The sequence below is a fragment of the Sus scrofa genome, chromosome 2 (assembly GCF_054392235.1).
Source record: "Sus scrofa isolate SSC_HxYL_T2T_F1_AM1 chromosome 2, Sscrofa_HxYL_maternal_Yorkshire_Landrace_v2.0, whole genome shotgun sequence".
NCBI lineage: Eukaryota > Metazoa > Chordata > Mammalia > Artiodactyla > Suidae > Sus > Sus scrofa.
In genome coordinates, this window is record NC_139384.1 from 90,184,336 (window position 1) to 90,208,764 (window position 24,429).

Sequence of the window (24,429 nt, forward strand, 5' to 3'; positions counted from 1 at the left end):
CCTGAGATGTGGTGTAGGTTGCAGACGCGGCTTGGATCCTGCGTGGCTGTGGCTCTGGCGTAGGCTGGTGACCACAGCTCCGATTAGATCCCTAGCCTGGGAACCTCCACATGCCGCGGGAACGGCCCAAGAAAATGGCAAAAAGACAAAAAAAAAACCCCAAAAACTTCTCCTGAAGGAACAGACACGCCACAGCTGAGGCCAGTGCGCCGGCACTCGCTCCAATTTTCACCTAGACTCCAAAAACGAAAACAACCTAGGGCGTCGCCTGAGCTCCGGCGGGTTTCGGGGCGGGGACCTCCTGCCCCGCGCAGACGCGTTGCGGCGGACCGGGCCCGCCACTGACGTCACAGGAGCCCCGCCCTTTAGGGGGAGCGGCGGGAGCGCGCGAGCTCTGTCACGCAGGCGCGTTCGCGGGTTGTAGGTGGTGCTAGAGGCTGCCGGGGGGTTGTAGGGAGACGGCGCTGCCGCCATTTTGTGGGGTGTTTGTCGCAGCGCCTGTAGAGAGAAGACGGCGGTTTGGCGGCCTTTCGCGGCCAAAAGGCCTTTTGCTTTTGCGGAGGTAACGTTTCAGGTGGGGTGTACTGGGATGGGCGGCCTCCCAGTCTTATAGGAGTCAAAGCCAGGTGTCGGAAAAACGACCGGGTTCAAGGCCTCGGCGACCGGAGTTCTTTCGCGGCACAACTCTGCTCGTGGCTTTTAAAACCTGAAGTTGCCCAGATGTCATGGTAAATTTAAAGTCCTAGGGCGGAAAGACCTCGGCTCTGCTGCTTATTCTTCACTGGGAGCTCAGGCTGCTCGCATCAAGGCTGCGGAGGCCTTTGCTCCTCCCGTCGGCCACAGCGAGGACCTGTCGGGAGGCCCTTCGAGAGCCGCGGGGGGTTGTGTTGTGGTAGACCCAGCGCTCCCCTCTGTGCCTGGTCTCGGTCGCCGGTAGCATTTGGGTGTTTTCCGGAGTCGCATATCTGTCCCTGTCTGTGAGTGAGCCAAAGGCCCTGGGCGGGTAGGCGGGGGTCGGCGACCGGGCGTCCGAGGAACTGCAAGTCTGCAAGTCCAGGATGGTGGAAATGAGCACGGGAGAGGCAGAAATACTGAGAGGCTCATCCTTTGTGCGGAACTGTATTTTTCCTAAGGTGGAGCTTACCCTTGTGCGGCAGATCTGTATTTCTGATACTTGTATAGCTTGCTGTCCTTGATCCTTAAGCAACCGCTATATGCTTGTCTGAGCCTTAAGAAACAGCATTCAAAACTGCCTGGGTCAACCACCTGGTCCTATTTTATAGCTATGTTTGTGTGATTGTGTTCCATACATACAGCCACAGGCTTCGGCTTCTTGTTATTTATTAAATGCAGTCCTCTTGGATCCATCTAATTGTGATATTTCTAGCCACATTAAATATAGAGAGAGTGCATAAAATTGTCCGCATAAGATATGTCAATCAGAATGCTCACTTAAATCAATAATATAGAGTGTTAAAGGGCAGTAGAGAATCAGATTCCTAAGATGGATATAAACCCGTAGATTTATTCTATCTGCTGTTTTTATTGAAGTATGTCTGGTGATTATAACATGTAGGATTCTTTATTAATTAGAGATGGTGTAACAATTCTAGATTTTCTTTTTTGTGTATGCGAAAGAACCTTGTCTGTGTAACCAGGGTTTGGGATTTTTCTCTTGGTCTCCTGAGGTAATATTTCTGAGCATTATTAGTTGGGGGAGGGGGGCAGAGGACGCACAGGGGACTTCCTAACAGTTGAATTAAAAGTAGTGAACTTAGCTAGAGAAATAAAAACCTTTGGCTCTCCCAAGATGCTTATTCTTAGTTTATTATTTGCATATTGATAATTCTAGTTAAGAATTCTGCCTTGTTACAGATGAGCCAGTTATGGCTGACAGTAGAAGGAAAAAGCAAAACCGAAGTAGGCACATATATTTTGCAAAAACTGCATTGTAGTAGTCATAATAATACCTTTAGTCATCAGATGTTGTAATTTTGCTTACTATAATTTAAGAATGCTTAACTAAGCAATTTTAAAGAGTTCTATGTGGTTAAAATACAGTTTGGGTAATTGAAGTGTCAGGAGAATTCCTCTAGAAAGAAGAATTTTTTTTGATGGCATTTCTGATGACCTTTTGACTCAAGTTAATTTGTGTGTCATTTATTTCAGTTTCCCATATTCAGGTAACTCTGTGTCAAATCAGAATGCTCACTTAAATCAATTTCCAGTAAAAACCCTGAGTAGAGTTTTAAGAATTTTGTTTTACCTAACCAGTGCCTTCTCTTCCTTTTTAAAAGCAAGCTGAAAGAGAAGCTACATTATTAGAAGTATACTTGATGGGCATAGAAATAGCATTAGCGAGAGAAGTCACTGAAAAAAATCTGCATATTTGGTGGCTAGATTTTCTTAGGGAATACCTCACAGGAGATTTCTTATTTCAAAGTCTTTTTTAATCCGTTTGAAATCATTTAAATGTTTACCTGGATTTGTTTGCTTGTTACTGAGTCATTTGGGCAAACTAAAGGAGGTAAATGAACTAAGCTGGTTTGCTCTTATTTACCTTTTTTCAGCTCCTTGCTGAATTGTGAAACTCCCCCTGTTCAGCAGTTTGGGTATCATTGTTTCAAACTTAACTGTTTTGTGAAAGAATTAAGTAGGGAAGAGGGAGATCCTGATCCTGAAAGAACCTATAAGGTTGTAGATGGAGTCAGGAAATTTTTGCAGTTACCATCTGATTTTAGTGTGAACATGTTCATCCTTATAAGTTCATTCCCAGATCTACAACAAATATGTTTAATTTTAAGAATGGCTGCAGGATGATCTGAAAATAAATATGTTGGATAGAGAAAATGAGTTCAGAAAATACTCTTTTATTGCTCTTTCTGTGGAATATTGTGTTGCATTTATGCCCTGTTTATTTTTGTTTTCAAAGTTTGGAGTCATTCTGAGATTAAGAAAAAGGACCTTTTTTTGAGTGAGAAAAATAAGCTTTATTAATGGCTTTTTACCTTTAAAACTAAGTTGTCTCCTATATTTAGTATCCCCAAGTGCTTCTCTGACTCCAGTTATTTGTAATACAGTATTTTGCCAAAGATGCATGACACTTGTGATGTTCGTTTTAAATTAGCTCAGATTTAAAGTTAACGTCAGTAACTTAATAATTTGATAACATCAACAACTTAATTGGCAGATCAGTAATAATTTAACATAGAACAACGATGGTAGAAAGAAAGGTAATGATAAAAATAAAACCAAAAAAGTTATTATTTCTAGCAAGGTATTGTTGTTTACTGAACGATGGCAGTTAGCAAATGTTAGTTGAACACAAGCATCAAGCTGAGAATTTATGCAGAAGAATTGGAAGAAAATATATTAAGGTCTCACAGTGTTACCAATCATTTAGTACTAGATCTGCATGCCACTTAGAATCATCTGACATACCGTGGAATAGTGCCCCCATGTCTTGGAAATGCTACCTGCAAATATTTTAGAACCTCTGTGACCCCCCCATATGCTGAGTGTTTTTATATTAATATAAAATATTTTACTGACTAAACATAACCGTCTGTAACTTCCACAACTCACTTTTCATTTCCATTCATAGATGCGGCATTCCAAAAGAACTCACTGCCCTGATTGGGATAGCAGAGAAAGCTGGGGACATGAAAGCTACAGTGGAAGTCACAAACGGAAGAGGAGATCCCACAGTAGTACACAAGAGAACAGACATTGTAAACCACATCACCAGTTTAAAGAATCTGATTGGTAAATTGCTTTTTAACTAGTAGCATTTTAACACTAATAGTTTTAATGCTTTGTCATTAGCTTATGTAGCTTTCATCTGTCAAATTGTTTTCTAAATTAGTTTAAAAAATTCAGAAAATATTTACTGAGTGCCTATTAGTTACATGCTAGACACTGTAGATGCTGAGTTGTGAGTAAAACAAGAGTTCTTATCCTCATATCTTTGTCAGGGAGCTGTAGGAGACAGCTAATTGAGTCCCAGCTGCCAGAAATGTAGTTGGGGGCATTGAGACTTGAAAGTAAGTTATGATTGCTCACACAAAAGTAAATGATTAAAGGACTGGTTAGCGCCTTTATCTTGTTTGTAGGAGAGCACTTGTTTAGGGTTCCACGAATGAGAGTTCAGGGGCAAGGAAGAGTTATCCAGGTGAGAAAAATATCTTGTGCCATTTGAGTGCCTTGGGGATTAGTCACTTAGACTGTATCCTGCAGGTTTTATTTGTAGATAAGACCAGTGGATGGTTGGATTTTTTAGAAGCTTGACTATTTTAAGAACCATTCTTTTGCTTAGGCAGTAGCCAGTAATTTTTAGGGAAAGGCCTCAATAAAAATTTCTGATAGCATGTGTCCTGTTTTACTGTATTCTAACCAGTGTAAAATTTGGAGGTAGTACATTTATATAGAATTGAAGGAGTTTTAAAGTTCCTAAATAATTAAACAAAGGTTAGGTGAGTAGAGTGTCTTTCATTCTGTCCTCCATTAATATCCCTTTCTCATTTGTTTTTGTTGGTTCTATGTTTTCTCCTTGTTTTGTGCAGATGTTCCGTTGGGACTGTTTGCCAGATTGCTTTCTAAATTAGCCAGCTGGGGTTACTTTAAAAAACAGTATGTAATTTTTTTCCTTCTCCATGCTAAAACAGATTTGTTCTGCAGAACAGTGAGCTTGTTCATTGTCAGTGCAGACTAGTCATTCTTCATCACACGTTATCATTTGGAAGAAAGAGGGAGAATCTATGCCAGGATTTCGATGAGCTAATTAATTTCTACAGAAAAATATCTGTACCCTATATTAAAATAAATATAAAATAGTCTATAAGGCTTATTAACATCATAGTATAATCATTCGTTTACTGTGCATTATATGTGTAGAAAGGAAGTGATGTAATATACATTTCATTCATGTTTGTTATTAACTACATAAACATGATACTGATCTAGTAACCACTGGGCCAATAGTTTCTTCTTTGACATTGGCACCAGAGATGTCTGGTAGCAATTGCTCTCCATAATCTGGAGTAGTCTAATAGTCTTCTTCAAGATTCAAAACTAAATAAGCGTGTTTTATGAAATTATTGAAAAAAGAGAAAAATGTAGAAATACATAAAGGTAATCTTGATAAGATGATAGTCCCCTATTACTTGGATGTAAAATTACTTTTAACTATTTCTTTTGAAAAATATCTTTGTATACAAATCTTTGCCTCTGATTATTTCCTGAAAATAATTCTAAGAATGATTCTTAAGAAGGGACAGTTTCAGGTTAAAGGATGTGAATTCTCATAAGGCTCTTGTTGCATATTCAACATATTTTTCTAGAAAGTTTGTACCAAGTTATACTCCTACAACTTGTTCCTTCATACTTTCACCATTCTTAGCTATTCTGAAATGCTATTTGAGTTTTGAAATTTCTCCTTAATTTATTGTCACGTTTATTGACCACTTGAATGTTATTTTTGTATTCTTAGCCTATTTTTCTCTATGAAAGTATTTTTCTTACTGATTTATAAGTACTTTTATTATTCTGCCAAATATCTTACCTTTTTCCAACGTATATTGCAGTATCTTTTCTTTCTGATTTGTTTTTTGGTAGTAAGTAGCCAGTGAATTACTCCCTTCCTACAGGGTTAATTAATTTTTAGGAAGACTGATGTGGCTGTGAATACTGTGAATAGCCTTAAAAATGTTTTCCTGTAACACAGAATATCAAGCCTTAAATCAGTGAGTCTCAAACTTCAGTGTGAATAGAATCACCTTAGAGCTTGTTTAAAATGCATATTACCAGGCTATTCAGTGAGCCTGACCTGGAGCCCGGCAATCTTCATTTTTAATAATTTAACATTTTGATATTGTTAAACTTACCACTCTTTGAGAAACACTGTTTTGAGCTCTTTAGCTTGACATTCAAGATTTTGGGTGACTGTTCCCAGCTTATTTTGCCTGTGTGAAAATTGCTTCTGCTAAAATTGTCTATTTACTGTTTTTTAAGTAACATGTAGACAAATTCATCTCTAAGTCATTGTGGCTAAAAGGATCTATAAATGTGAGATGGTAATAGGCCATTTTTCTCCCCTTGCATATCCACCTTGTCTAAATCCTAACTTCCCTCTAAGATGCAACTCTTTCCTTCTTTTTCATGAAATCTTCCCTGACCATTTTAAGCATTTTGAGTTTTTTCCCTTCTGTCCCTAAGCACTCATATACAGCCTTTTGGCATTTACTGCATTCTTGAGTTTTGGGGTTTTTTTGTGTGTGTTAGTAATCTCAAATCGTTCATTATTTGTTGGCAGGGCTTTTGCCATGTATATATATATGTATGTATATATATATTTTTTATCTTCCACCGGACCTGTGTGGAAATAAAATCAAATGCCCTCTAGCCTCATTTGTCCTGGCTATTTTGAAGAACTGCAGTGAAATATTCACTGGCCATTCAGTGAATATTTTTAGAAATATCCCAAGTGTTCATTCTGTTCATTCTGTCCATATAGCCTTTATAATTCTGTAGACTTTGTTTATGTAATCTCTAAGCCTTGGTTTTTGTAGATTGAGGAGGTCTTCATCTTTTTAGTTTATCCTTGTGATATTCACCCCATGTTTGTTATTCCGTAGATTGTTTATGGATCAGCAGCTCTAATTTCATGCACCATTCCAGCTAGAGATTATTAGTGTTTTTTTTCTGATAGATTTCGGGCTTTAATAGGGAGGATGCCTTACAGAATTAAACAGGATGTCCTTAAGAATATGGTAATTTCTAGCTTGATGTATTGCAGTTTTTTCCCTTATAGTTCCAAGCAGCTGATAGATCCTTGACCTAGACTCAAAAGTCTTACCCTAATATTGTAAGTTGTTTCTCCAATGACTAGAACTCAGGGCTGACACTGGAGAAAAGGAAAGAGGGTTTCTGCATCTCCCCAGCCTGGATTTGATGCCAACCCTGTTGAGTAGCAGTTTTACAGATGCTTCTCCTTTATTTCTGCCTAAACCAGCCCCCTGGGAAAAAGAATGACTGCGTATTCTGGGGAAAAAAATGAGGTTGGTGAGGGCAATCTAGTCAACATCTGTCACTCCATTGCTTGTCAGGATTATTTTAGCTGATGTGTCTGACTGGGCAGGTGTCCCCTCTCTCCCTCAGTGCTCCATGTGCATCCCTCTTGAAGCTTCGCACTCTGTTGAAGAGGACACTCATCCCAGGTAGAGAGGGGGATGGGAAACTGGGCCAATTGAATCTATGTTTTTTCTTTCCATCAGACCAAGGCTACTTAACTGGGATCCATTGACTTCCTGAGGTCCATGACCTCTGAAATTCCTTACTAAGTTTTGTTTATGCATTTTTGTGCTTCTTAGAGAAGAGGGTCCAAATCTTTCATCAGATTTTCAAAGGGATCTGTAGATTTAGAAGTTATGCACCATGGCACCAGATGATGCTGTTTTTCATTAATTCTTGTTTACTTTGCAAGCAGGAATGACAGAAAATTCCAAATGCAAAGGGAAGTAGGGAGTTGGGTAGCCCTAGGCAAGCAATTACAAGATTGTTTTCTCATTTGAGGGGAATATGTTTTAGATGTCTTTGGCACATGATACAACCTTCAAAAGCTGTGTTGTCTGTTTCTCAAAGATTAATACATGAAGCTAGAAATACAAAAAGGAGAGGAGATATGGGATAAGTGGTGTGTGTGATACGATTGGCACATATAATAGGACTTAGAACGTGATGTGCAACCATGGCCTATAATTTTCCTTCTAGGGAGCTCAATTTAGTCACCTTTAAAGCGAAAGTGCTGAAATAAAATATATTTAAGATTCCTTTTAGCTCTAATAAACCTTTCATGAGAGAATTCTCTGTGTGCCAGGGATATCTAAAATTCACTTATATTGAAAAAGAAATCTTTGTCTGCCTCATGTTGTATGTGGCTCTGGGAAAAGGAAAAAAGCTCAGTTACAGACACATATATCATGCATGAGACTGATGAATTTCAGAACAGCGGTTTTGTGAATTTTTGGTCTTAACTTTCTCCAGAAGGTAAAGGGACACTAAATCAAGCCAATACTGAATATAATTGAATGATTTGACTCAAGTATCGTTTCTTGATAGAGATGTATGACGAATTTGTTGGTTGGTTAAAGTAAAATTACTAACTTTTATGAGTTAAATATAAATTCTGATTCGTCAATTTGTATTTTTTTTTCTCTTATGAGTTAGCTGTTTATACCAGGAATTCTTGAGAGAATGTTTTGTTTTAACCACATTATTCTGGAATGAAGAGAGTAATTTTAAATCCTTTAATGTGTTTGCAGTCATTATTTAGAAGCAAGGTCCTTGAATGAGAGAGATTATCGGGACCGGAGATACATTGATGAATACAGAAATGACTACTGCGAAAGATATGTTCCTAGACATTATCACAGAGACATTGAAAGCAGTTATCGAATCCATTGCAGTAAATCTTCAGTCCGAAGCAGGAGAAGCAGTCTTAAAAGGAAACGTAATAGACACTGTTCAAGTCATCAGTCACGTTCGGTATGATTGATTTTGTTTTTATTTTGGGTGAATACTTATTTGTGTATAAAAGCTCTTATTAAGCCAATAAGTTTGGAAAAGTATATATATATCTATATATATTAAAAATACTGTGACTGTAATTGTGTTTATATTACTTGAATCCTTAAAGGAAACTTCCAAATTCTTAAAACTAATTTGTATTTATTAGCTAACCCTAATTTGCCCACATTACTCATTTTCTGTAGACCAGATCATGAGTTTCTTGATTTTAATATTAAAAATATTTTTGTGTTTTTTATAATACAATTTTATGAAAAGATGAAGCACCCATCTTTTCTTTCATCTGAAACTTTTTTAACCTTAAAAGAAACCCCTTTCCCAATACTTGTAAACAAATATGGAAAGTTGCACTGGTGGATATTTAATCCTGCATGTAGCACAGTCCCATAGCACAGTGCATCATTATCTACAACTAGTTGCATTGGAATTCTAAAAATGGGTGCTAAATGGGAAATGTATTGTCTAAAAAGCCTGCCCTTTTTTTTACATTCACGTATCTTCACCTGTTTGATCAGTAAACTATAAATTATTATTTTCCTCCCCAAGTTTTCATCAGTAGAACTAGCATTGATTAGATTGAACATTGAAGTTAACTAGCCTTTACTTTCCCCTTTTATTTTAATCACATGTGTTTTAAAATATTGCTAAATAAACAATTTAAACTAATCTTGACATTTTAAAACATTTTCCTGATGAACTAGACATCCCAACTCACAGCATATACTATGTTATGACAAGAGGTTAATAGATCATGACATTGCTTTCTTTAAATTTCAGACTTCAATTAAATCAGTATTTTAAAGAGACAATTGTGTTGTTTTTTTCTATTGCCACTTTAAGTATCTTATCTGAAAATCTGTTCCTTGCCATGTTTTTCTTCTGTAACATAAACTGTGCCCTGTGAATTTCTGGGGACTGAATTTGAAATTGCTCCTGCCAACTGTTCGTGGCCTGGTGCTTATCTGAATGCCTGAATATCTCCCCGCTGAATGAATTGCGTATTCTGCCCTGAATTCACTCTGATATATTGATTGGCTGGACGATCTTGGTGCTGCCCACTTGCCGTTCCAGAAGAGCCACCGAAGGAAAAGATCCAGGAGTATAGAGGATGATGAGGAGGGTCACCTGATCTGTCAAAGTGGAGACGTTCTAAGAGCAAGATGTATAGAATATTTTTCAACACTTTTTAAACTTTGCAGACAGAATAATCTTTTTAAGAATAGTTTGTCAGCGGGGGGCTAAAGAACTCTTCATTACTTTTTTATTTTGTTTTTTGTGGGTTTGTTTGTTGTTCTTTTGTATTTCTTCTTTTCTGTAGAGTTTAAGTATTTCTACTCTAAAGTTCCAAAATAATCAGTGGAATTTGAAATTAGAGCAAGAAAGATAGCTCTATCTAAATTGTTTTTGTAGCAGCTGAAAATAAAATAATTTGAGTGCTGAAACCTTAGTTATGCTTTGATAGAGATCATTTGGAAATATTCCACACTTAAGCATTCATTGTTTGAATAACTGATAATTTATTCTCAGGTTCTTACACTTCTTTCTTCCCCCTCAATTTAGATGAAATCGTGGACACTTTGGGTGAAGGGGCCTTTGGCAAAGTTGTAGAGTGCATTGATCATGGCATGTAAGTTTTTTTTTTTTTCCTTTTTCTAGTATTTTTTGGTGGGGAATGACCCATAATTTAGATGGGATGATATTTTAGGTCGAAGCTATGTGTTTTCCTGGGAGGTGTAAGTATTCAAGATTTCCCTTTTTTATTAATTTATTTTTTCCATTATGGTTGGTTTACAGTGTTCAAAATTTCTTGACTTGTTTGTGAATTATTTACCATGAGTGTGGATTTTGATCAAGAATGCTCAAAATGTTTTTATCAGAGGGAGTTCATTGGAATTAAACTGGGTGTTGAAGAGTTTCCCAGAACTTAGGCACTTGGCTTTCTGTAAGAGAATCGGAGTGCTTTACTCTAGTTTTGAATTTCAGAGACAATAGAGCATGTCTACTTGGTTCAAAAACCTTTGTTTCCAAAGGATAGTGTTTGCATGTTAGAGTTAGCTTCCTAAACTACAAAGAAATTATATTAAAGTCTACAGAATAAAGTCCAGATTCTTTAATGAGTTATACTAAACCCTTTGTGATTTGATCGTCTCTGCTTCATTTTAACGTTTCTCCCCATGACCTTTATTCTGTATTGTGGTTGTTTTGATTGTCTTAAAACAATTTAGTGAAAACTGCACATTTCTAAATTAACATCTAAATGTTCTCAAAATAGTTGAGAAGGATGTAATTTCCAGCTTATTGTAAAAGTTAATTTTAAACAAAACAAAACAGAAAACTCTTTGAGCTCTCACTGTGGCACAGTGGGATTAGCAGTGGCATCTTGGGACTGCTGGGATGCAGGTTCAATCCCCACCCCAGCACAGTGGGTTAAGGATCAGGCATTGTCATAGTTGTGGCTTAGGTTGTGACTACAGCTTGGATCTGATCCCTGGCATGGGAGCTCCATATGCCATGGGGCAGCCAAAAACAAAACAAAGCAAAACCTCTCTCTTTAAATATGTTTGGGGGAATCTAACTACAGCAGCCTAATACCTACTGTCATCCATGAGCAAATTTTTCTTGAATTCTTAGAAATGTTTTACTTATCCTTGAATGTATTTTTACTCCTAAATGTTAATCACCCTTTCCTCTCTATCATTCTCTATATTTACATGTGTTATGTATTTTAAAATTTTACTAGCTAACTACAGACCTGATTCAGATTTCACTAGCTGACTCATTAAAAGCTTTTTAAAATTGCTTGAAATTCCAAAACCTTAGTATTTGAAGTATTCCAATAAATAGTATTCAATTGATCAAGTACAAATTCATTACAAATTTTGATGCTTATTAGACCTAAAGTAAGGTTTAATTAGAAATGTATCTCTTGGGAGTTCCCTTTGTGATGCTGGTGAAACAAATCCCAACTAGAAACTGTGAGGTTGTGGGTTTGATCCCTGCCCTTGCTCAGTGGGTTAAGGATCCCGAGTTGCCATGAACTGTGGTGTAGTTTGCAGACACGGCTTCGATCTGGCATTGCTGTGGCTCTGGCGTAGGCTGGCAGCTGTAGCTTCAATTAGACCCCTAGCCTGGGAACCTCCATATGCTGTGAGTGCAGCCTTAAAAAGCAAAAAGAAAAAAAGAGAAAAAAAAGAAAAGAAAAGAAATTGTCTTTTATTGGGATGGTTGGGGCTTTTTAAAAATAAGCTCATATGTCCGTAGATAAGTACATCTTACCGTTGCATTAAGTTTGCATTTTTTAGTTTTTTAATTGACGTGTAATTGACAAATTATGTAAGTTTGTAGGTTTAAAAGTGTATAACATGTTGGTTTGATACATTTGTATACTGCAGTATGATTACTACAGTGTGTTAACACTGTAATCCACTTTTCATTTTTATAGGTATCACACTATTCATTTTTATAGCTATTTTGTAGCTATTAGCACTTAAAAAACCTGGCTGGATGATGAAATAGATGAGACAAGTTGTTTTGTCACAGCAGGGGTTTCTTTGTTTTTTTGTTGTTTGGTGGTTTTTTTTTGTTTTGTTTGTTTTTTGGTTTAGTTGGTTTGGGGTTTTTTTCCTTCCCCTCCCCCCATTTCATGGTCATACCCATGGCATATGGAAGTTCCCAGGCTGGGGATTGAATCCAAGCCACAGTTGTCACCAATGCTGCTGCTGCGGCAATGCTGGCTCCTATAACTCACTGTGCCGGACTGGGGATTGAACCCACACTTCCACAGCGATCTAAGCTGCTACAGTTGGGTTCTTAACCCACTGCACCATGGCAGGAAGTCCTGTCACAACAGCTTTTTTTTTTTTTTTTTTTTTAACAGGAGAAAAAAAATACAATTTTAATTAATATTTTCCCATGTACATAGGAAATCTCCAAAAGGAAAGTGAAGACCCAAAGAAACCCTTAGGCCCCAATCCTTGAGTACAAAGAATGGGAAATTGTTCAGATGCTGTCACAACAGTTTTATAGGTGTTTTTTTTTTTTTTTTTTTTTTTTAAAGAGCTGTAGGTGCAGTATATGGAAGTTCCCAGGCTAGGGTTCAAAATGGAGCTGCAGGAGTTCCCGTCGTGGCGCACTGGTTAACGAATCCGACTAGGAACCATGAGGTTGGGGGTTCGATCCCTGCCCTTGCTCAGTGGGTTAACGATCCGGCGTTACCCTGAGCTGTGGTGTAGGTTGCAGACGTGGCTCGGATCCCGAGTTGCTGTGGCTCTGGCGTAGGCCGGGGGCTGCAGCTCTGATTCGACCCCTAGCCTGGGAACCTCCATATGAGAGTGTTGCCAAAATTTAGCCTCTGTCTGCTGTTGCTGAATAGAAATGTGAAGACAAAAATTTTGGGTGAAGGAGAAAAAGATAGCTTTATTGCTTTGCCAGGCAAAGGGAGCCCCAGCAGGCTTGTGTACCTAGGAACCCCACATGACACTAGCTCAGTTACAAGAGGGGTGGACTGGGGTTTGGGATGGAAATGTTCTAAAATTAGTTTGTGATGATGGATGTAATGACTGTAATAAAATTCATTGAATTTTTTAAAAAAAGAAAAAAAAAATGGAGCTATAGCTTCTGGCCTACACCACGGCCATAGCAATGCCAGATCCAGGCTGTGTCTGTAACCTGCACCACAGTTCTTGACAACACTGGATCCTTAACCCGCTGAGCAGGACCAGGGATTGAACCCACATCCTCATGATACTAGTTGGGTTCGTTTCAGCTGAGCCATAACGGGAACTCCTATAGTAATTCTTTTAAGTCTTGATGTACATGCTTTACATCATGGAGACATTATCATCAAAATAATTTTTTAATGATTTATCAGCCCACAACTTCATTGGGGTTTTGTTAAAAGCAGTGAGCTGGAAAAAGTTTTGCTATCTGGCCACTTGAACGATTTGTTTGCCTCATTTTTTTTTTTTTTTTTTACAGTCTAGGGCACATATCTTGCCATACTAATTCCATGTGCATGAGGTTTTCTTTTCTTTTGTAAGTGGAAAAGCTATAGTGAAAAAAGAGGCTTGAATGCTAGCTCATGTTCAAGAGGATTAGATTTAGAAAAGAGGACAAAAGGAAGTTGAAGATGTGGAAATCTCTTTCCTCAAAATCATTCATGGCTCTATACTTCTTAGGAAGTATTACAGATGCCCCAGTCTGAATGAAGCACACTGCCCTACATTGTGGCTAATTTCTATCTACTGATGTCAGTAAATGTACTAAACATTTTTTTAGCTTCATGACTTAGGAGACATGATGGTATCTTATTTGCCTGAATGTTACCCCTTTTTTTCCCAAACCCGAGAGTTTTCTTTCAGGGCTTAATTGTGTGTCTTCTCTTTGAAGAAGTTCAAGTTCCCCTAACCCCGATAGTTAGGCTCTTTTTTTCTCTCTACTCTGTATTACCTCATATCAAGCACTTCTAACCTTAGGAAAGTTGTTCAGATGTCTTGCTTTTCTTAATGTCTTGCTTTTCTAATGACTGTGAGGCACATGGAACAAGCCCTTTTTATCACTAATAACCTGTGTACCATCTGGCACAGTCTGTCTAGCTTGGTGAATGAGCAAATGTTTTTAGCAGTAGCATATTCTAGTGAAGTTTTATATTTTTATTCTTAAAAAAAAAGAAGAACCATTATATAAAATCTAGGTAAATTTAAAATTCTGGGAACAAATAGTAACATTCATAAGTATTAAGAGAATCATCTTGCCATATAGAATGTATTTTGTCAAAACGTTTTGAAAATATGTGAATCTGTTATCATATGCCCTGATGGATTATTTTAGGAAAATAGCTTAGAATAATTGGCACTTAATAAGATTTTGCTTTAGAGGATAAATGTCTCCAGCTCCCTTCTGTTCATTTACCATTTTCATATTTTGTTTTTAAGGGATGGCATGCATGTAGCAGTGAAAATTGTAAAAAATGTGGGTCGATATCGTGAAGCAGCTCGTTCAGAAATCCAAGTATTGGAGCATTTAAATAGTACTGATCCCAATAGTGTCTTGTAAGTATAAACTTGGAACTATGATCCATCGTATTACATGAAATAATGAGGCATCTGTAAACTGAATTACTTTTATTTTGATCTGTTTTAGCCGATGTGTCCAGATGCTAGAATGGTTTGATCATCATGGTCATGTTTGTATTGTGTTTGAACTACTGGGACTTAGTACCTATGATTTCATTAAAGAAAATAGCTTTCTGCCATTTCAAATTGACCACATCAGGCAAATGGCATATCAGATCTGTCAGTCAATAAATTGTAAGTATACTTGCTAAATCTTTAAACATCAGTACATTAAAGTTTTTATTATACAAGCAACATATCAAAATATTTTCACTAAAAGTGTACATATTACAAGATGAAGCCACATTTGATTCCTACATCTACTACTAAACTTCCCTCCCCCAGAACTGGTTAAATTTGTAAACGAAACTAATTATTTTTTTTGTTCTTTTATAGTTCTGCATCATAATAAATTAACCCATACAGATCTGAAGCCTGAAAATATTTTATTTGTGAAGTCTGACTATGTAGTCAAATATAATTCTAAAATGGTAAGTTAAAGAGTTGTTTTAATTTTGGTGATTGTCTTTAAAATTAATTTAGATCCTTGGGTGAGGAATTTTACCTCTGAGGCTTATTATATCCTGATGTTTAACCCAAATAGAGTAATCCTTTGTCTTTTTCATGGGGTTATGTTGAAAATCAAAAAGATAATTCATGTGCAAGCCTTTTGGATAGTGCTGTAAAATATTTCATATCTTTATTGATTTTCATGTTTATTCAACTCTCTAGAAACGTGATGAACGCACACTGAAAAACACAGATATCAAAGTTGTTGATTTTGGAAGTGCAACATACGATGATGAACATCATAGTACTTTGGTATCTACACGGCATTACAGAGCCCCAGAGGTCATTTTAGGTCAGTATACACCGTATTTCCTGATATTTTATTGAAAAAGAGATACTTTTGTTGTTGTTCTCCACAGCCCTTATTGGGGCAGGCTGTGATTTTCTTAGCAGTTACAAAAAATGACTTTCTGTTTTCAAAAAATCTGTCTGGACATTGCTATAATTATTTTTCCTGAGCAGGAAAAATGTGATACCATCTGTAAAGATACTCCAGGTGGTGGTTATTTTTGAATAAGTCAGTCTTACGAGTTCCTAAGAGAGTAAGCTCTATTGACTAAGTACATAACAGCATTGTGATTTGGAAATGATGTGGGTATTTCTTTTTTTTTGTTAATGTTTTTTAAAGTTTTATTGAAGTATAGTTGATTTACAAGATGTACAACAGAGTGATTCAGTTATACCTTTATTCAGTTATACATCCATTCTACCTATTTTCATCTCATCGCAAAAGCATGGGGCTGGTAAAAATGCTAATGTTCGATTGACAGACATCTAGATGTAGGGTGGTTGGAGGTCAAGAAGAGAGAAAGGGGCTAGTCTAAGGAGAGCTTCTTTGATAATCTTTCATGTAAGAAAAACTGGAAAATAAAATGAGTTAAGGTACAGGGTTTTAAAATAAGAGAGAATTCAGGGAATGTACATCTTATGCCTCAAAACTTAAAAGTTAGGGACAGGTCATGTTGATAGAGCAAGGAAGTCAGGTGGCTTTGGGGCTTGGAGACAGTAGGAAAACTTCAGATCAGGTACAATTGGAAGATAGTTAAATGGAAGAAGCTTGTTTTACTTAGCCAAAAGTAAGGTCCACCTGAAGTTGGATGGTTAAACATTTTTATGGAATCAGTCTTTTCCACTTTTACCTTTTGCCCCATAGGATTTGGTAGTGCAGAATAGAAGGGTGAAAGCAAACTAATGGTATTTACTTAGATTAGAGGATTGGTTAAAGGGGTAAGGAAATTAAGAATATTATGCAGTGTTGGCCAGTAGAACTTTCCATGATGATGGAAATGTTTTATATCTGTCCTGTCCAATATGGTAGCCATTAGCTACACATGAACTGCTGTGTACTTGTGGTATAGCTAGTGTGACTGAGGAACTGAATTTTAAATTAACTGAAATTTTAGATTTAAATAGCCATGTATAGTTAGTGGCTGCCACGTAAGACAGCACAGATAAAGAGCTCATCTTTGAGATTGACGGTACTAGGATTTTTGCTTAGTATGGTCTGAAAGGAGCAGCTGTGTTGCATTAGTTTAGAGAGAATTCAGTTTAGGACTGAAGGCTGCAATGAAGGTAAAAGAAAGTGTGGGAAGAGTTGTGGACAGAGGTATTTTCAGAGCTTAAAAGGAGGTAACTCGCTGTGTTTTAATCAGTTTTAGGAAGCAGATTTTCCTCTACATTTTAGCATGTGGGGAAATACAGAAACATTTGGCATTTTTTCTTTGTTATTGGTATGTAAGACAGTGGTGCATCTTATGGTTAGTTAATGGTCTACTCCTAGATTGGTTAAGTTATAGTGATTCTTAGTAATAATACAGTTCCTTGTGTGGCCAGGCTAGGTATAGTTTTAGATAGAAATCCAAAATTGGGATTATAGGTCTTGAGGAAAAGAAATCGAGGGGTTGTGTGTGTGTGCGTGCGTGCGTGCGTGTGTGTGTGAAGTGTTACTCCTGAGGATTACAGCAGAGTTAAGTTGAAGAGAAAGATGTAGTTGGGTGCTACAATTGAGGAGGGCAGCTGGTCTCATGTCTTTGGTGTTGATAATAAACAGAAGTTGGGAGAAGTTGGTAAAAGTGAATGATGTGAAATTCCAAAGAGTATGAGAGCTGACTCCTAAGAGAGTGGGATGACTTAGAATGGTGTGCTGCAGAAGGTTGCAGTCACCTGGGAGAAAGCTGGACTGGGAGAAAGGAGTGGCTGGAAGAGAAAAATGTTCATCTTAGGTCCAAGCTCTATCATTTGCAAATTTTGTATGTACAGTAATGGCTCCATTATCCATTTGTTCAAATGATAGATAACTATGAAGGTTAACTAAAATGGCAAAATCATAGTCAAGTCCCTTGGGTATATTGTTTCTTCCTTTATCTTTTAATTCAGTGATGTTAAAGTAATTGAAATATCTTTTTAAGTAGGTTTTATTTATATATTATTGTTTTATTAAATATTTGTTCTTTAAAACATCTGTATGATTTAGTCTTTTTTTTTTTTTCCTTTCTAATTATAGACTTGAGAAGGCTAAGGTTTTTTTTTTTTCTCTTTTCTGAATAATATTACTGTTGAGAATATAATCAGGTATAGATGGCCTGAAAGTACATATATAGATACCTCTCTGTGTGAGCTGTAAATGGCTGTCTAATTCTGTTTATAGGTGACACTGCTTATAATAACCATTAAAATTCTTACATTATTTATGTGAAACCAGTATTTCTTTTCTTTTTTTCTTCTTTTTCTTTTCTTTTTTTTTCCTCTTTCCTTTTTAGGGCGGCACCTGCAGCATATGGAAGTTCTCAGGCTAGGGGTTAGATTGGAGCAGCTGCCAGCCTATGCCACAGTGATGCAGGATCTGAGCTACGTCTGCAACCTATGCCATAGCTCACAGCAACGCCAGATCTTTAACCCACTGAGCAAGGCCCTCGGGGATCGAATCTTCATCCTCATGGATACTAGTTGGGTTTGTTACTGCTGAGCCACAACAGGAACTCCATAGTATTTCTTTTAATGGAAGAAATAAACTCAGACATCAAGCTGATGATAATTGGTAAGGGGTTAGTAATTTCATTCTGAGGATGATTGTTGACCTATATTTACATTGATAAAATGTAAAATTTTGAGCAGGGTATCATAGTGCTCATTGCACAAGCAATTCAAAGACTATAGAATATTTGCTAGCCCTCCTTTTATTTTACATAAAATGCCTCCTCCTCCCCCAGGTTAAAATACTGTAATTTGATATCAGGATATGGAGGACTCAGAAAGCATACTGAGTAATATTTGATATAAAACTGAAAATGTAAACCTTGAATTTTTTGTCATATTCTCCTAAATTGGCCATGTAAAGAAAGCACTCACATAGGAAAGATTTAGTGTATTGGCAGTTAAAAACTGTTGCATAATAAAATGTTTGGTTTTGTTTTTAGCTTTAGGTTGGTCTCAGCCTTGTGATGTTTGGAGCATAGGTTGCATTCTTATTGAATATTACCTTGGTTTCACAGTCTTTCAGGTATGTATTTAGTAAATGTTATTTACTAATTCATAATGAACTTTTAAGTGTTAAAAACATGTTAAAGTTTTGGTTTCCATAGTGAAAAGTTACCATAGTCTCATTATTCTTTTTTTTTTTTTTTTTTTGTCTTAAAGCCTTTTCTAGGACTGCTCCCACGGCATATGGAGGTTCCCAGGCTAGGGGTCTAATCTGAGTTGTAGCTGCCGGCCTACACCACAGCCACAGCAACGCAGGATCCGAGCCGCTTCTGCAACCTACACCACAGCTCACGGCAATGCCAGATCCTTGACCCACTGAGCAAGGCCAGGGATGGAACCCACAACCTCATGGTTCCTAGCTGGCTGGGTTCGTTAACCACTGCGCCACGATGGGAACTCCTCATTATTCTTAAGATTAAAACTTGCATGTGCAAAATAATCATCCTTCTCTAAACACACAGTTGAATGAAATACTATCAGTGAATGGTCATAATTCATTCTGCACGTGATTGGAGTTCTTAAACACATGGTTCATACTGATTTCCTATGACCCCCCCCCTTTTTTGTGGTGCTTCTTTATAAATTTACATTACTGTTACTGTGGTCAGTTTTAATTCATGTTATGTTGCACTTTTTTTCTTAAAAGAATTCAGAAACAGTAAGTCGTATTAAGCATCTCTGACATCCTAGCACACTTCTGAGTCTCCGTGTGTAAAGATGAAAAGACATCTGTCCTCAAAGAAGTTAGGCACAAGATAGACATGGGAAAACTGTTAAGACAGTCCAGTGTGATATTTGCTATAATAGAACAACATAGAAGGTGTAGCAGGAGGCCAGAAAGGTGAACAGTTAAGTTTCTTTAGAGAAGGCATCACTGAAAATAGGAAGTTTAAACCATGCTGTAAGGAAGAGAAGGAATTTTTCAGAAAACTGGAATGTGTGATGGCCATATCATGAAGAAGAAATCGTATTCCTAAATGCAGGAGGCATAAAGAAAGATACTCTGGTTGAGGAAGAATGCTGTGGGAGTATTTATCGTGGATAAATAGGAAAATGATGTCAGTAGGCAAGGACTGATTGGTAATGGACTTGTTTGCTGTAGGAAGGTATTTGTTTTATCCTTGGAGCCAGTGGTTTCCAAATGTAGGCTTTGTCTAAAATGAAAATGATGTTGTGGGGTTGCCATTCTGGCTTTCATTTAGAAGTTATCTGTCCTGGCTTTTTGGTATTCAGATGTCCCTTTAATGAAATGATGATAGTAGATACTGGCCTTTTAAAATAAAAGTCCTTACTTGGAAAAATAAAAAGCAGAAAACATTATTTAGGTGTCTATGTTTTTCCCTCCTAATTTTACTTATGTCAGAAAATGTAATGGTGTAGCCATTAAAGAATTTTAAGTAGGGTTGTGGTGTGAAGAGGGTGTTCCGCTTTGTGGTTGGGCTGTGTGAGTGTGGTTTGGGAGTTCCTGCCTAATGCTGTTAAGGTTGATTTGAACTTATGGCAGTGCAGGTGGAGAGGAAGCTATGCTGAAATAAACGTCATTTAGGGAGTTCCTAAGGAAGTTAGGAACTTAGGGAGTTCCTTCATGGTGCAGCGGGTTAGGGGCCCAGATTGCTGCTGTCATGCAGGTTCAGTCCCTGGCCTGGGAACTTCCACATGCTGCAGGCATGCCACCCTTCAGAATAATAGAGCAGAATAAATGTGTTCACTGCTGTGGGGCACCTCACCAAACTTCTGCTTATGTCTAATATGTAGAGATCCTGTTAAAAGTACTCTGAATTCATAGACAAGTTAGATATCTAGAACATATCTATTGGCCATTTCTAGGGGGTGGTCTCTGTTATGGTAGTAAGCTATAGGATCAAGAAAAAGTTGAGCAAAGTACATGCTTTCTTCATTCTGACACTTATATAAAATAGATCTTTCAAATGGTTTTATGATTGCACATCACTCTGAGGTCTTAATTGTGAATTATTAACATTGCTTTGAAATGTAGTTTATATTTGAATTCCACCCTCCAGTTCAACTAAGGAACTCTTTGAAAATGTGGCACTTGTGTTATTCATTCTTGTCCTGAAAAGCAGTGTGCGGAGTTCCCATCCTGTTTCAATGGTTAACAAATCTGACTAGCATCCATGAGGATGCAGGTTCAATCCCTGCCCTCTCTCAGTGGGTTAAGGATCTGGCATGGCTGTGAGCTGTGGTGTAGGTTGAAGATGCAGCTTGGATCCTGTGTTGCTGTGACTGTGGCATAGGCAGGCAGCTACAGCTCTGATTCAACCCCTGGCCTGGGAACCTCTGTATGCCTTTGATTCGGCCCTAAAAAGCAAAATAAATAAACAAACAAACAAATGTAGTGTGCTAGGTACAGTAGTTAATGGATTTAAAAAGCATTGCTCACAGCCTCTGCTCTCCAGAACAAGGATTGGCAGACTATTTTCCTGCCTGATGCCTGCGTTAAAAAAAGAAAAAGAATATGTGATAGAAACCATTTTTGACCATCCAAGCCTAAAGTATGTACTTTAGAGAAAAAATTTGCCAGCCTCTGCTTTAGGAGCATACCATTTCAGCTATAATTTTAACAGTTTATTTTACTTTAGCTAGAACTCCCATGAGTTTTGACTTGGGTTCACAGTTCAAGTTCCCTCATTTATAAGCTCTTATGACCTTAAGCCTAGTATGTTAACCTCTTTGAAAGTCTTGTTGCCATATACCCAGCTCAGAGTTGTTGTGAGAATTATTGGGACTGTATTTTTATTGTCTAGAAATAATAAGTGTTACAGGGTTGCTATTCGTTGGGTAATGGAAGTTAGTTAAGCAACTGATAAAATGAAACAGTTTTTTGGTAATCTTCCTCAGTTATTCCTCAGTTAAATAGCATAAGAAATACAAATAAATAAGGAAAAACTGTTCAGTTTTACATTAAATTATTTGTCATCTCCTCTACAGACTTTACTGATCCTTTTCAGAAACTTTAATTTTATTGGATTTGTATCAGACAATACAGCTCATTCAGTTTTATTCCATCTTTGATGTAGACTGTAATATAAATTTTATAGTTACCTCATCTAGTCCTTTTTATGTCAATACTGTTTTCTTGTGTTTTCCTTTATGTGCATGTAGAGAAATATAAAGTGCTAAATTTGTTCTTCTATTTCTTTAGACTCATGATAGTAAAGAGCACCTGGCAATGATGGAACGAATATTAGGACCCATACCAACACACATGATTCAGAAAACAAGGTATGCTTTTTAAGGTTAAAGCCCATGTTGGATGCATGCAGTGGCCTGTATTCAAACTACAGAAAACCCAACTTTGTTGTTATTGCTTATTCTAAGGACTGCAGATGGTGAATATTTTTCATGAAGCCAAGTTTTAAAAAAGTAATGCAGTATTTGGAGTTCCTGTCATGGCACAGCAGAAGTGAATCCAACTAGAAACCATGATGTTGCAGGTTCGATCCCTGGCCTTGCTCAGTGGGTCAAGGATCCGGTGTTGCCATGAGCTGTGCCGTAGGTCGAAGACAAGGCTCAGATCTGGCATTGCTGTGGCTGTGGTGTTGGCCAACGGCTACAGCTCTGATTAGACCCCTAGCCTTGGAACCTCCATATGCCTTGGGTGCGGCCCTAAAAAGACAAAAAGAAAGAAAAAAAAAGTGATGCAGTATTTACTTTGTGATCCAGAGTAGTGTTTTTATACTCAAGTTAGCCTTTGCATAAATGTTTTCCTAAGTTGATGTAAAAATGATATGTAGGATAGTAAAATGAGCTTCATTTTGGAGTCATGTTGATCTAAGTTTGAGTTCCATATTGTTGCTAACCAGCTATATGTCTTTGGACAAGATGCTATCCATGGTTTCAAAACACAGCTTTGCCGCAAAAGTCACCCAGGGTGTCATTTAGAGATTTCCAGCCCCCTTCCAGATCTAGTGAAATCAATTTTCAAGAGTGGATCCAGGAACCTATATTTTTGAATACAGGTTCAATTGTTTACATGTATGATATTTGGGAGCAACTTAGGTAGGATGCTAAAACCTCAGAGGGTACATGATTAAGGGAAACTATCATATAAGGTGTCTGATACATAATTGTTGCTGAGATTTTTAAAAATTATGTGTATGTATATATAGAGAGATGCCTATGGATCCATCTTCCCTGCTGTGTATCTTCTGATGGGTACAGGGTAAAGATGTGAATCTTTTTTTTTTTTTTTTTTTAACTAATCCAAACTTTTTTCTCCTGTAGAAAACGCAAGTATTTTCATCATAACCAGCTAGATTGGGATGAACATAGTTCTGCTGGTAGATATGTTAGGAGACGCTGCAAACCATTAAAGGTAAAAAAGAGGGAGGAAGAAAAGGTTGAAGTTAAAAAAAAAAAACCTATTTTAATGATTTCTTAATGTCTTCCTTACAAAATCATTTTTCCCTTCAGGAGTTTATGCTTTGTCATGATGAAGAACATGAGAAACTGTTTGACCTGGTTCGAAGAATGTTAGAATATGATCCTGTGAAAAGAATTACCTTGGATGAAGCATTGCAGCATCCTTTCTTTGACTTATTAAAAAAGAAATGAAATGGAAATCAGTGGTCTTACTATACTTCTCTAGAAGAGATTACTTAAGACTGTGTCAGTCAACTCTAAACATTCTAATATTTTTGTAAACATTAAATTATTTTGTACAGTTAAGTGTAAATACTGTATGTTTTGTATCAATAGCATAATTATCTTGTTAAGCAAATATGGTCTTGATAATGAATGAAATATAAAAGCTGAAATTAATTTTCCTTTTTTGAGATTAATTACCATTTTTAAAGACCTTTGGAATATCCTTTGTGTCCAGTGATAAAATGTGATTGATCTTGTCTTTTGTACATGGAGGTTGACTCTGAAGTTAATTTCTTTTCTTCTTCTTCTTTTTTTTTTTTTTTTTTTTTTTGAGTAAAAGGAACTCTTGACTACTTCATTCTTAAATGAATATTCTTTATATACCTCAAATTCAGAAATTTTAACTCAAAATTTTTTTTTTTTGTAATTGTTGAACAGGTGGTAAGTATTACTCTGGGTAGTCAGGTATTGGAAATCAAACCTCCTGGGAAATGTTTACTGTTGGAATTTCATTAAATTGTAATTATGTTCTGTTTCATTGGGTAATATCAGTGGTGGTGAGTAGCATTCATGGAATGACATCCAGTTTGTGCATCATGTTAGGTTAATAAAACCACATACACATTTCTTTTAAGATTAGTCTAACTCGAAAGTTTGGAGTTCCTGTCATGGTGCAGTGGAAATAAATCTGACTAGTATCCATGAAGATGTGGGTTCAATCCCTGGCCTTTTTCAGTGGATCAGGGATCTGGTGTTGCCGTGAGCTGTGGTGTAGGTCACAGATGGGGCTCGGATCCTGCATTGCTATGGCTGTGGTGTAGGCCAGCAGCTGTAGCTCTTGATTTGACTGGTAGCCTGGGAACTCCCATTTGCCATGAGTGTGGCCCTAAAAAGCAAAAAAAAAAAAGTCAGCTTGGAAGTCAGTCTATTTTCCAAAGGCTATTTATATAGTCAGTCACAAACATAGAAAGGAATTTTGATGGCTAAGGTTTTTAATAATGTCAAATCCTCATGAGTCTTGAAATTGTCCAATATCTGTTTCCTTATCATATGAAGTGTAAATACTTAAACCTCA

General features: G+C 37.1%; 1 protein-coding gene across 14 annotated transcripts; it reads left to right on the forward strand.

Annotated features, from left to right (window-relative positions):
• Positions 1-455: 455 nt before the first annotated feature.
• CLK4 (CDC like kinase 4) lies at positions 456-23,707 on the forward strand. Of its 14 annotated transcripts, XM_085013688.1 has the most exons (15): positions 456-562; positions 3,605-3,765; positions 4,563-4,629; positions 7,156-7,214; positions 8,319-8,541; positions 9,655-9,745; positions 10,144-10,210; positions 14,517-14,633; positions 14,725-14,891; positions 15,093-15,187; positions 15,429-15,558; positions 18,683-18,765; positions 21,910-21,989; positions 22,992-23,082; positions 23,181-23,528. In XM_085013688.1, the coding sequence occupies exons 4-15, from the start codon at positions 7,162-7,164 to the stop codon at positions 23,319-23,321; spliced, it is 1,338 nt and encodes a 445-aa protein (XP_084869814.1). In that variant the 5' UTR covers positions 456-562; positions 3,605-3,765; positions 4,563-4,629; positions 7,156-7,161; the 3' UTR covers positions 23,322-23,528. The 14 variants fall into 14 exon arrangements, with proteins under 14 accessions (XP_084869814.1, XP_005655019.1, XP_005655018.1 ...); XM_005654962.4 differs by lacking the exon at positions 7,156-7,214 and having other exon boundaries at positions 456-728; positions 23,181-23,707; XM_005654961.4 differs by lacking the exon at positions 7,156-7,214 and having other exon boundaries at positions 23,181-23,707.
• Positions 23,708-24,429: the final 722 nt, after the last annotated feature.

Excerpts from the sequence above, each read along its gene's own strand:
- CLK4 (XM_005654962.4), top strand. The coding sequence starts at position 3,663 with ATGAAAGCTACAGTGGAAGTCACAAACGGAAGAGGAGATCCCACAGTA. Across the intron at positions 8,542-9,654 it reads CAAGTCATCAGTCACGTTCG|AAGAGCCACCGAAGGAAAAG; the intron begins GTATGATTGATT and ends TTGCCGTTCCAG. Across the intron at positions 15,188-15,428 it reads TCAAATATAATTCTAAAATG|AAACGTGATGAACGCACACT; the intron begins GTAAGTTAAAGA and ends TCAACTCTCTAG.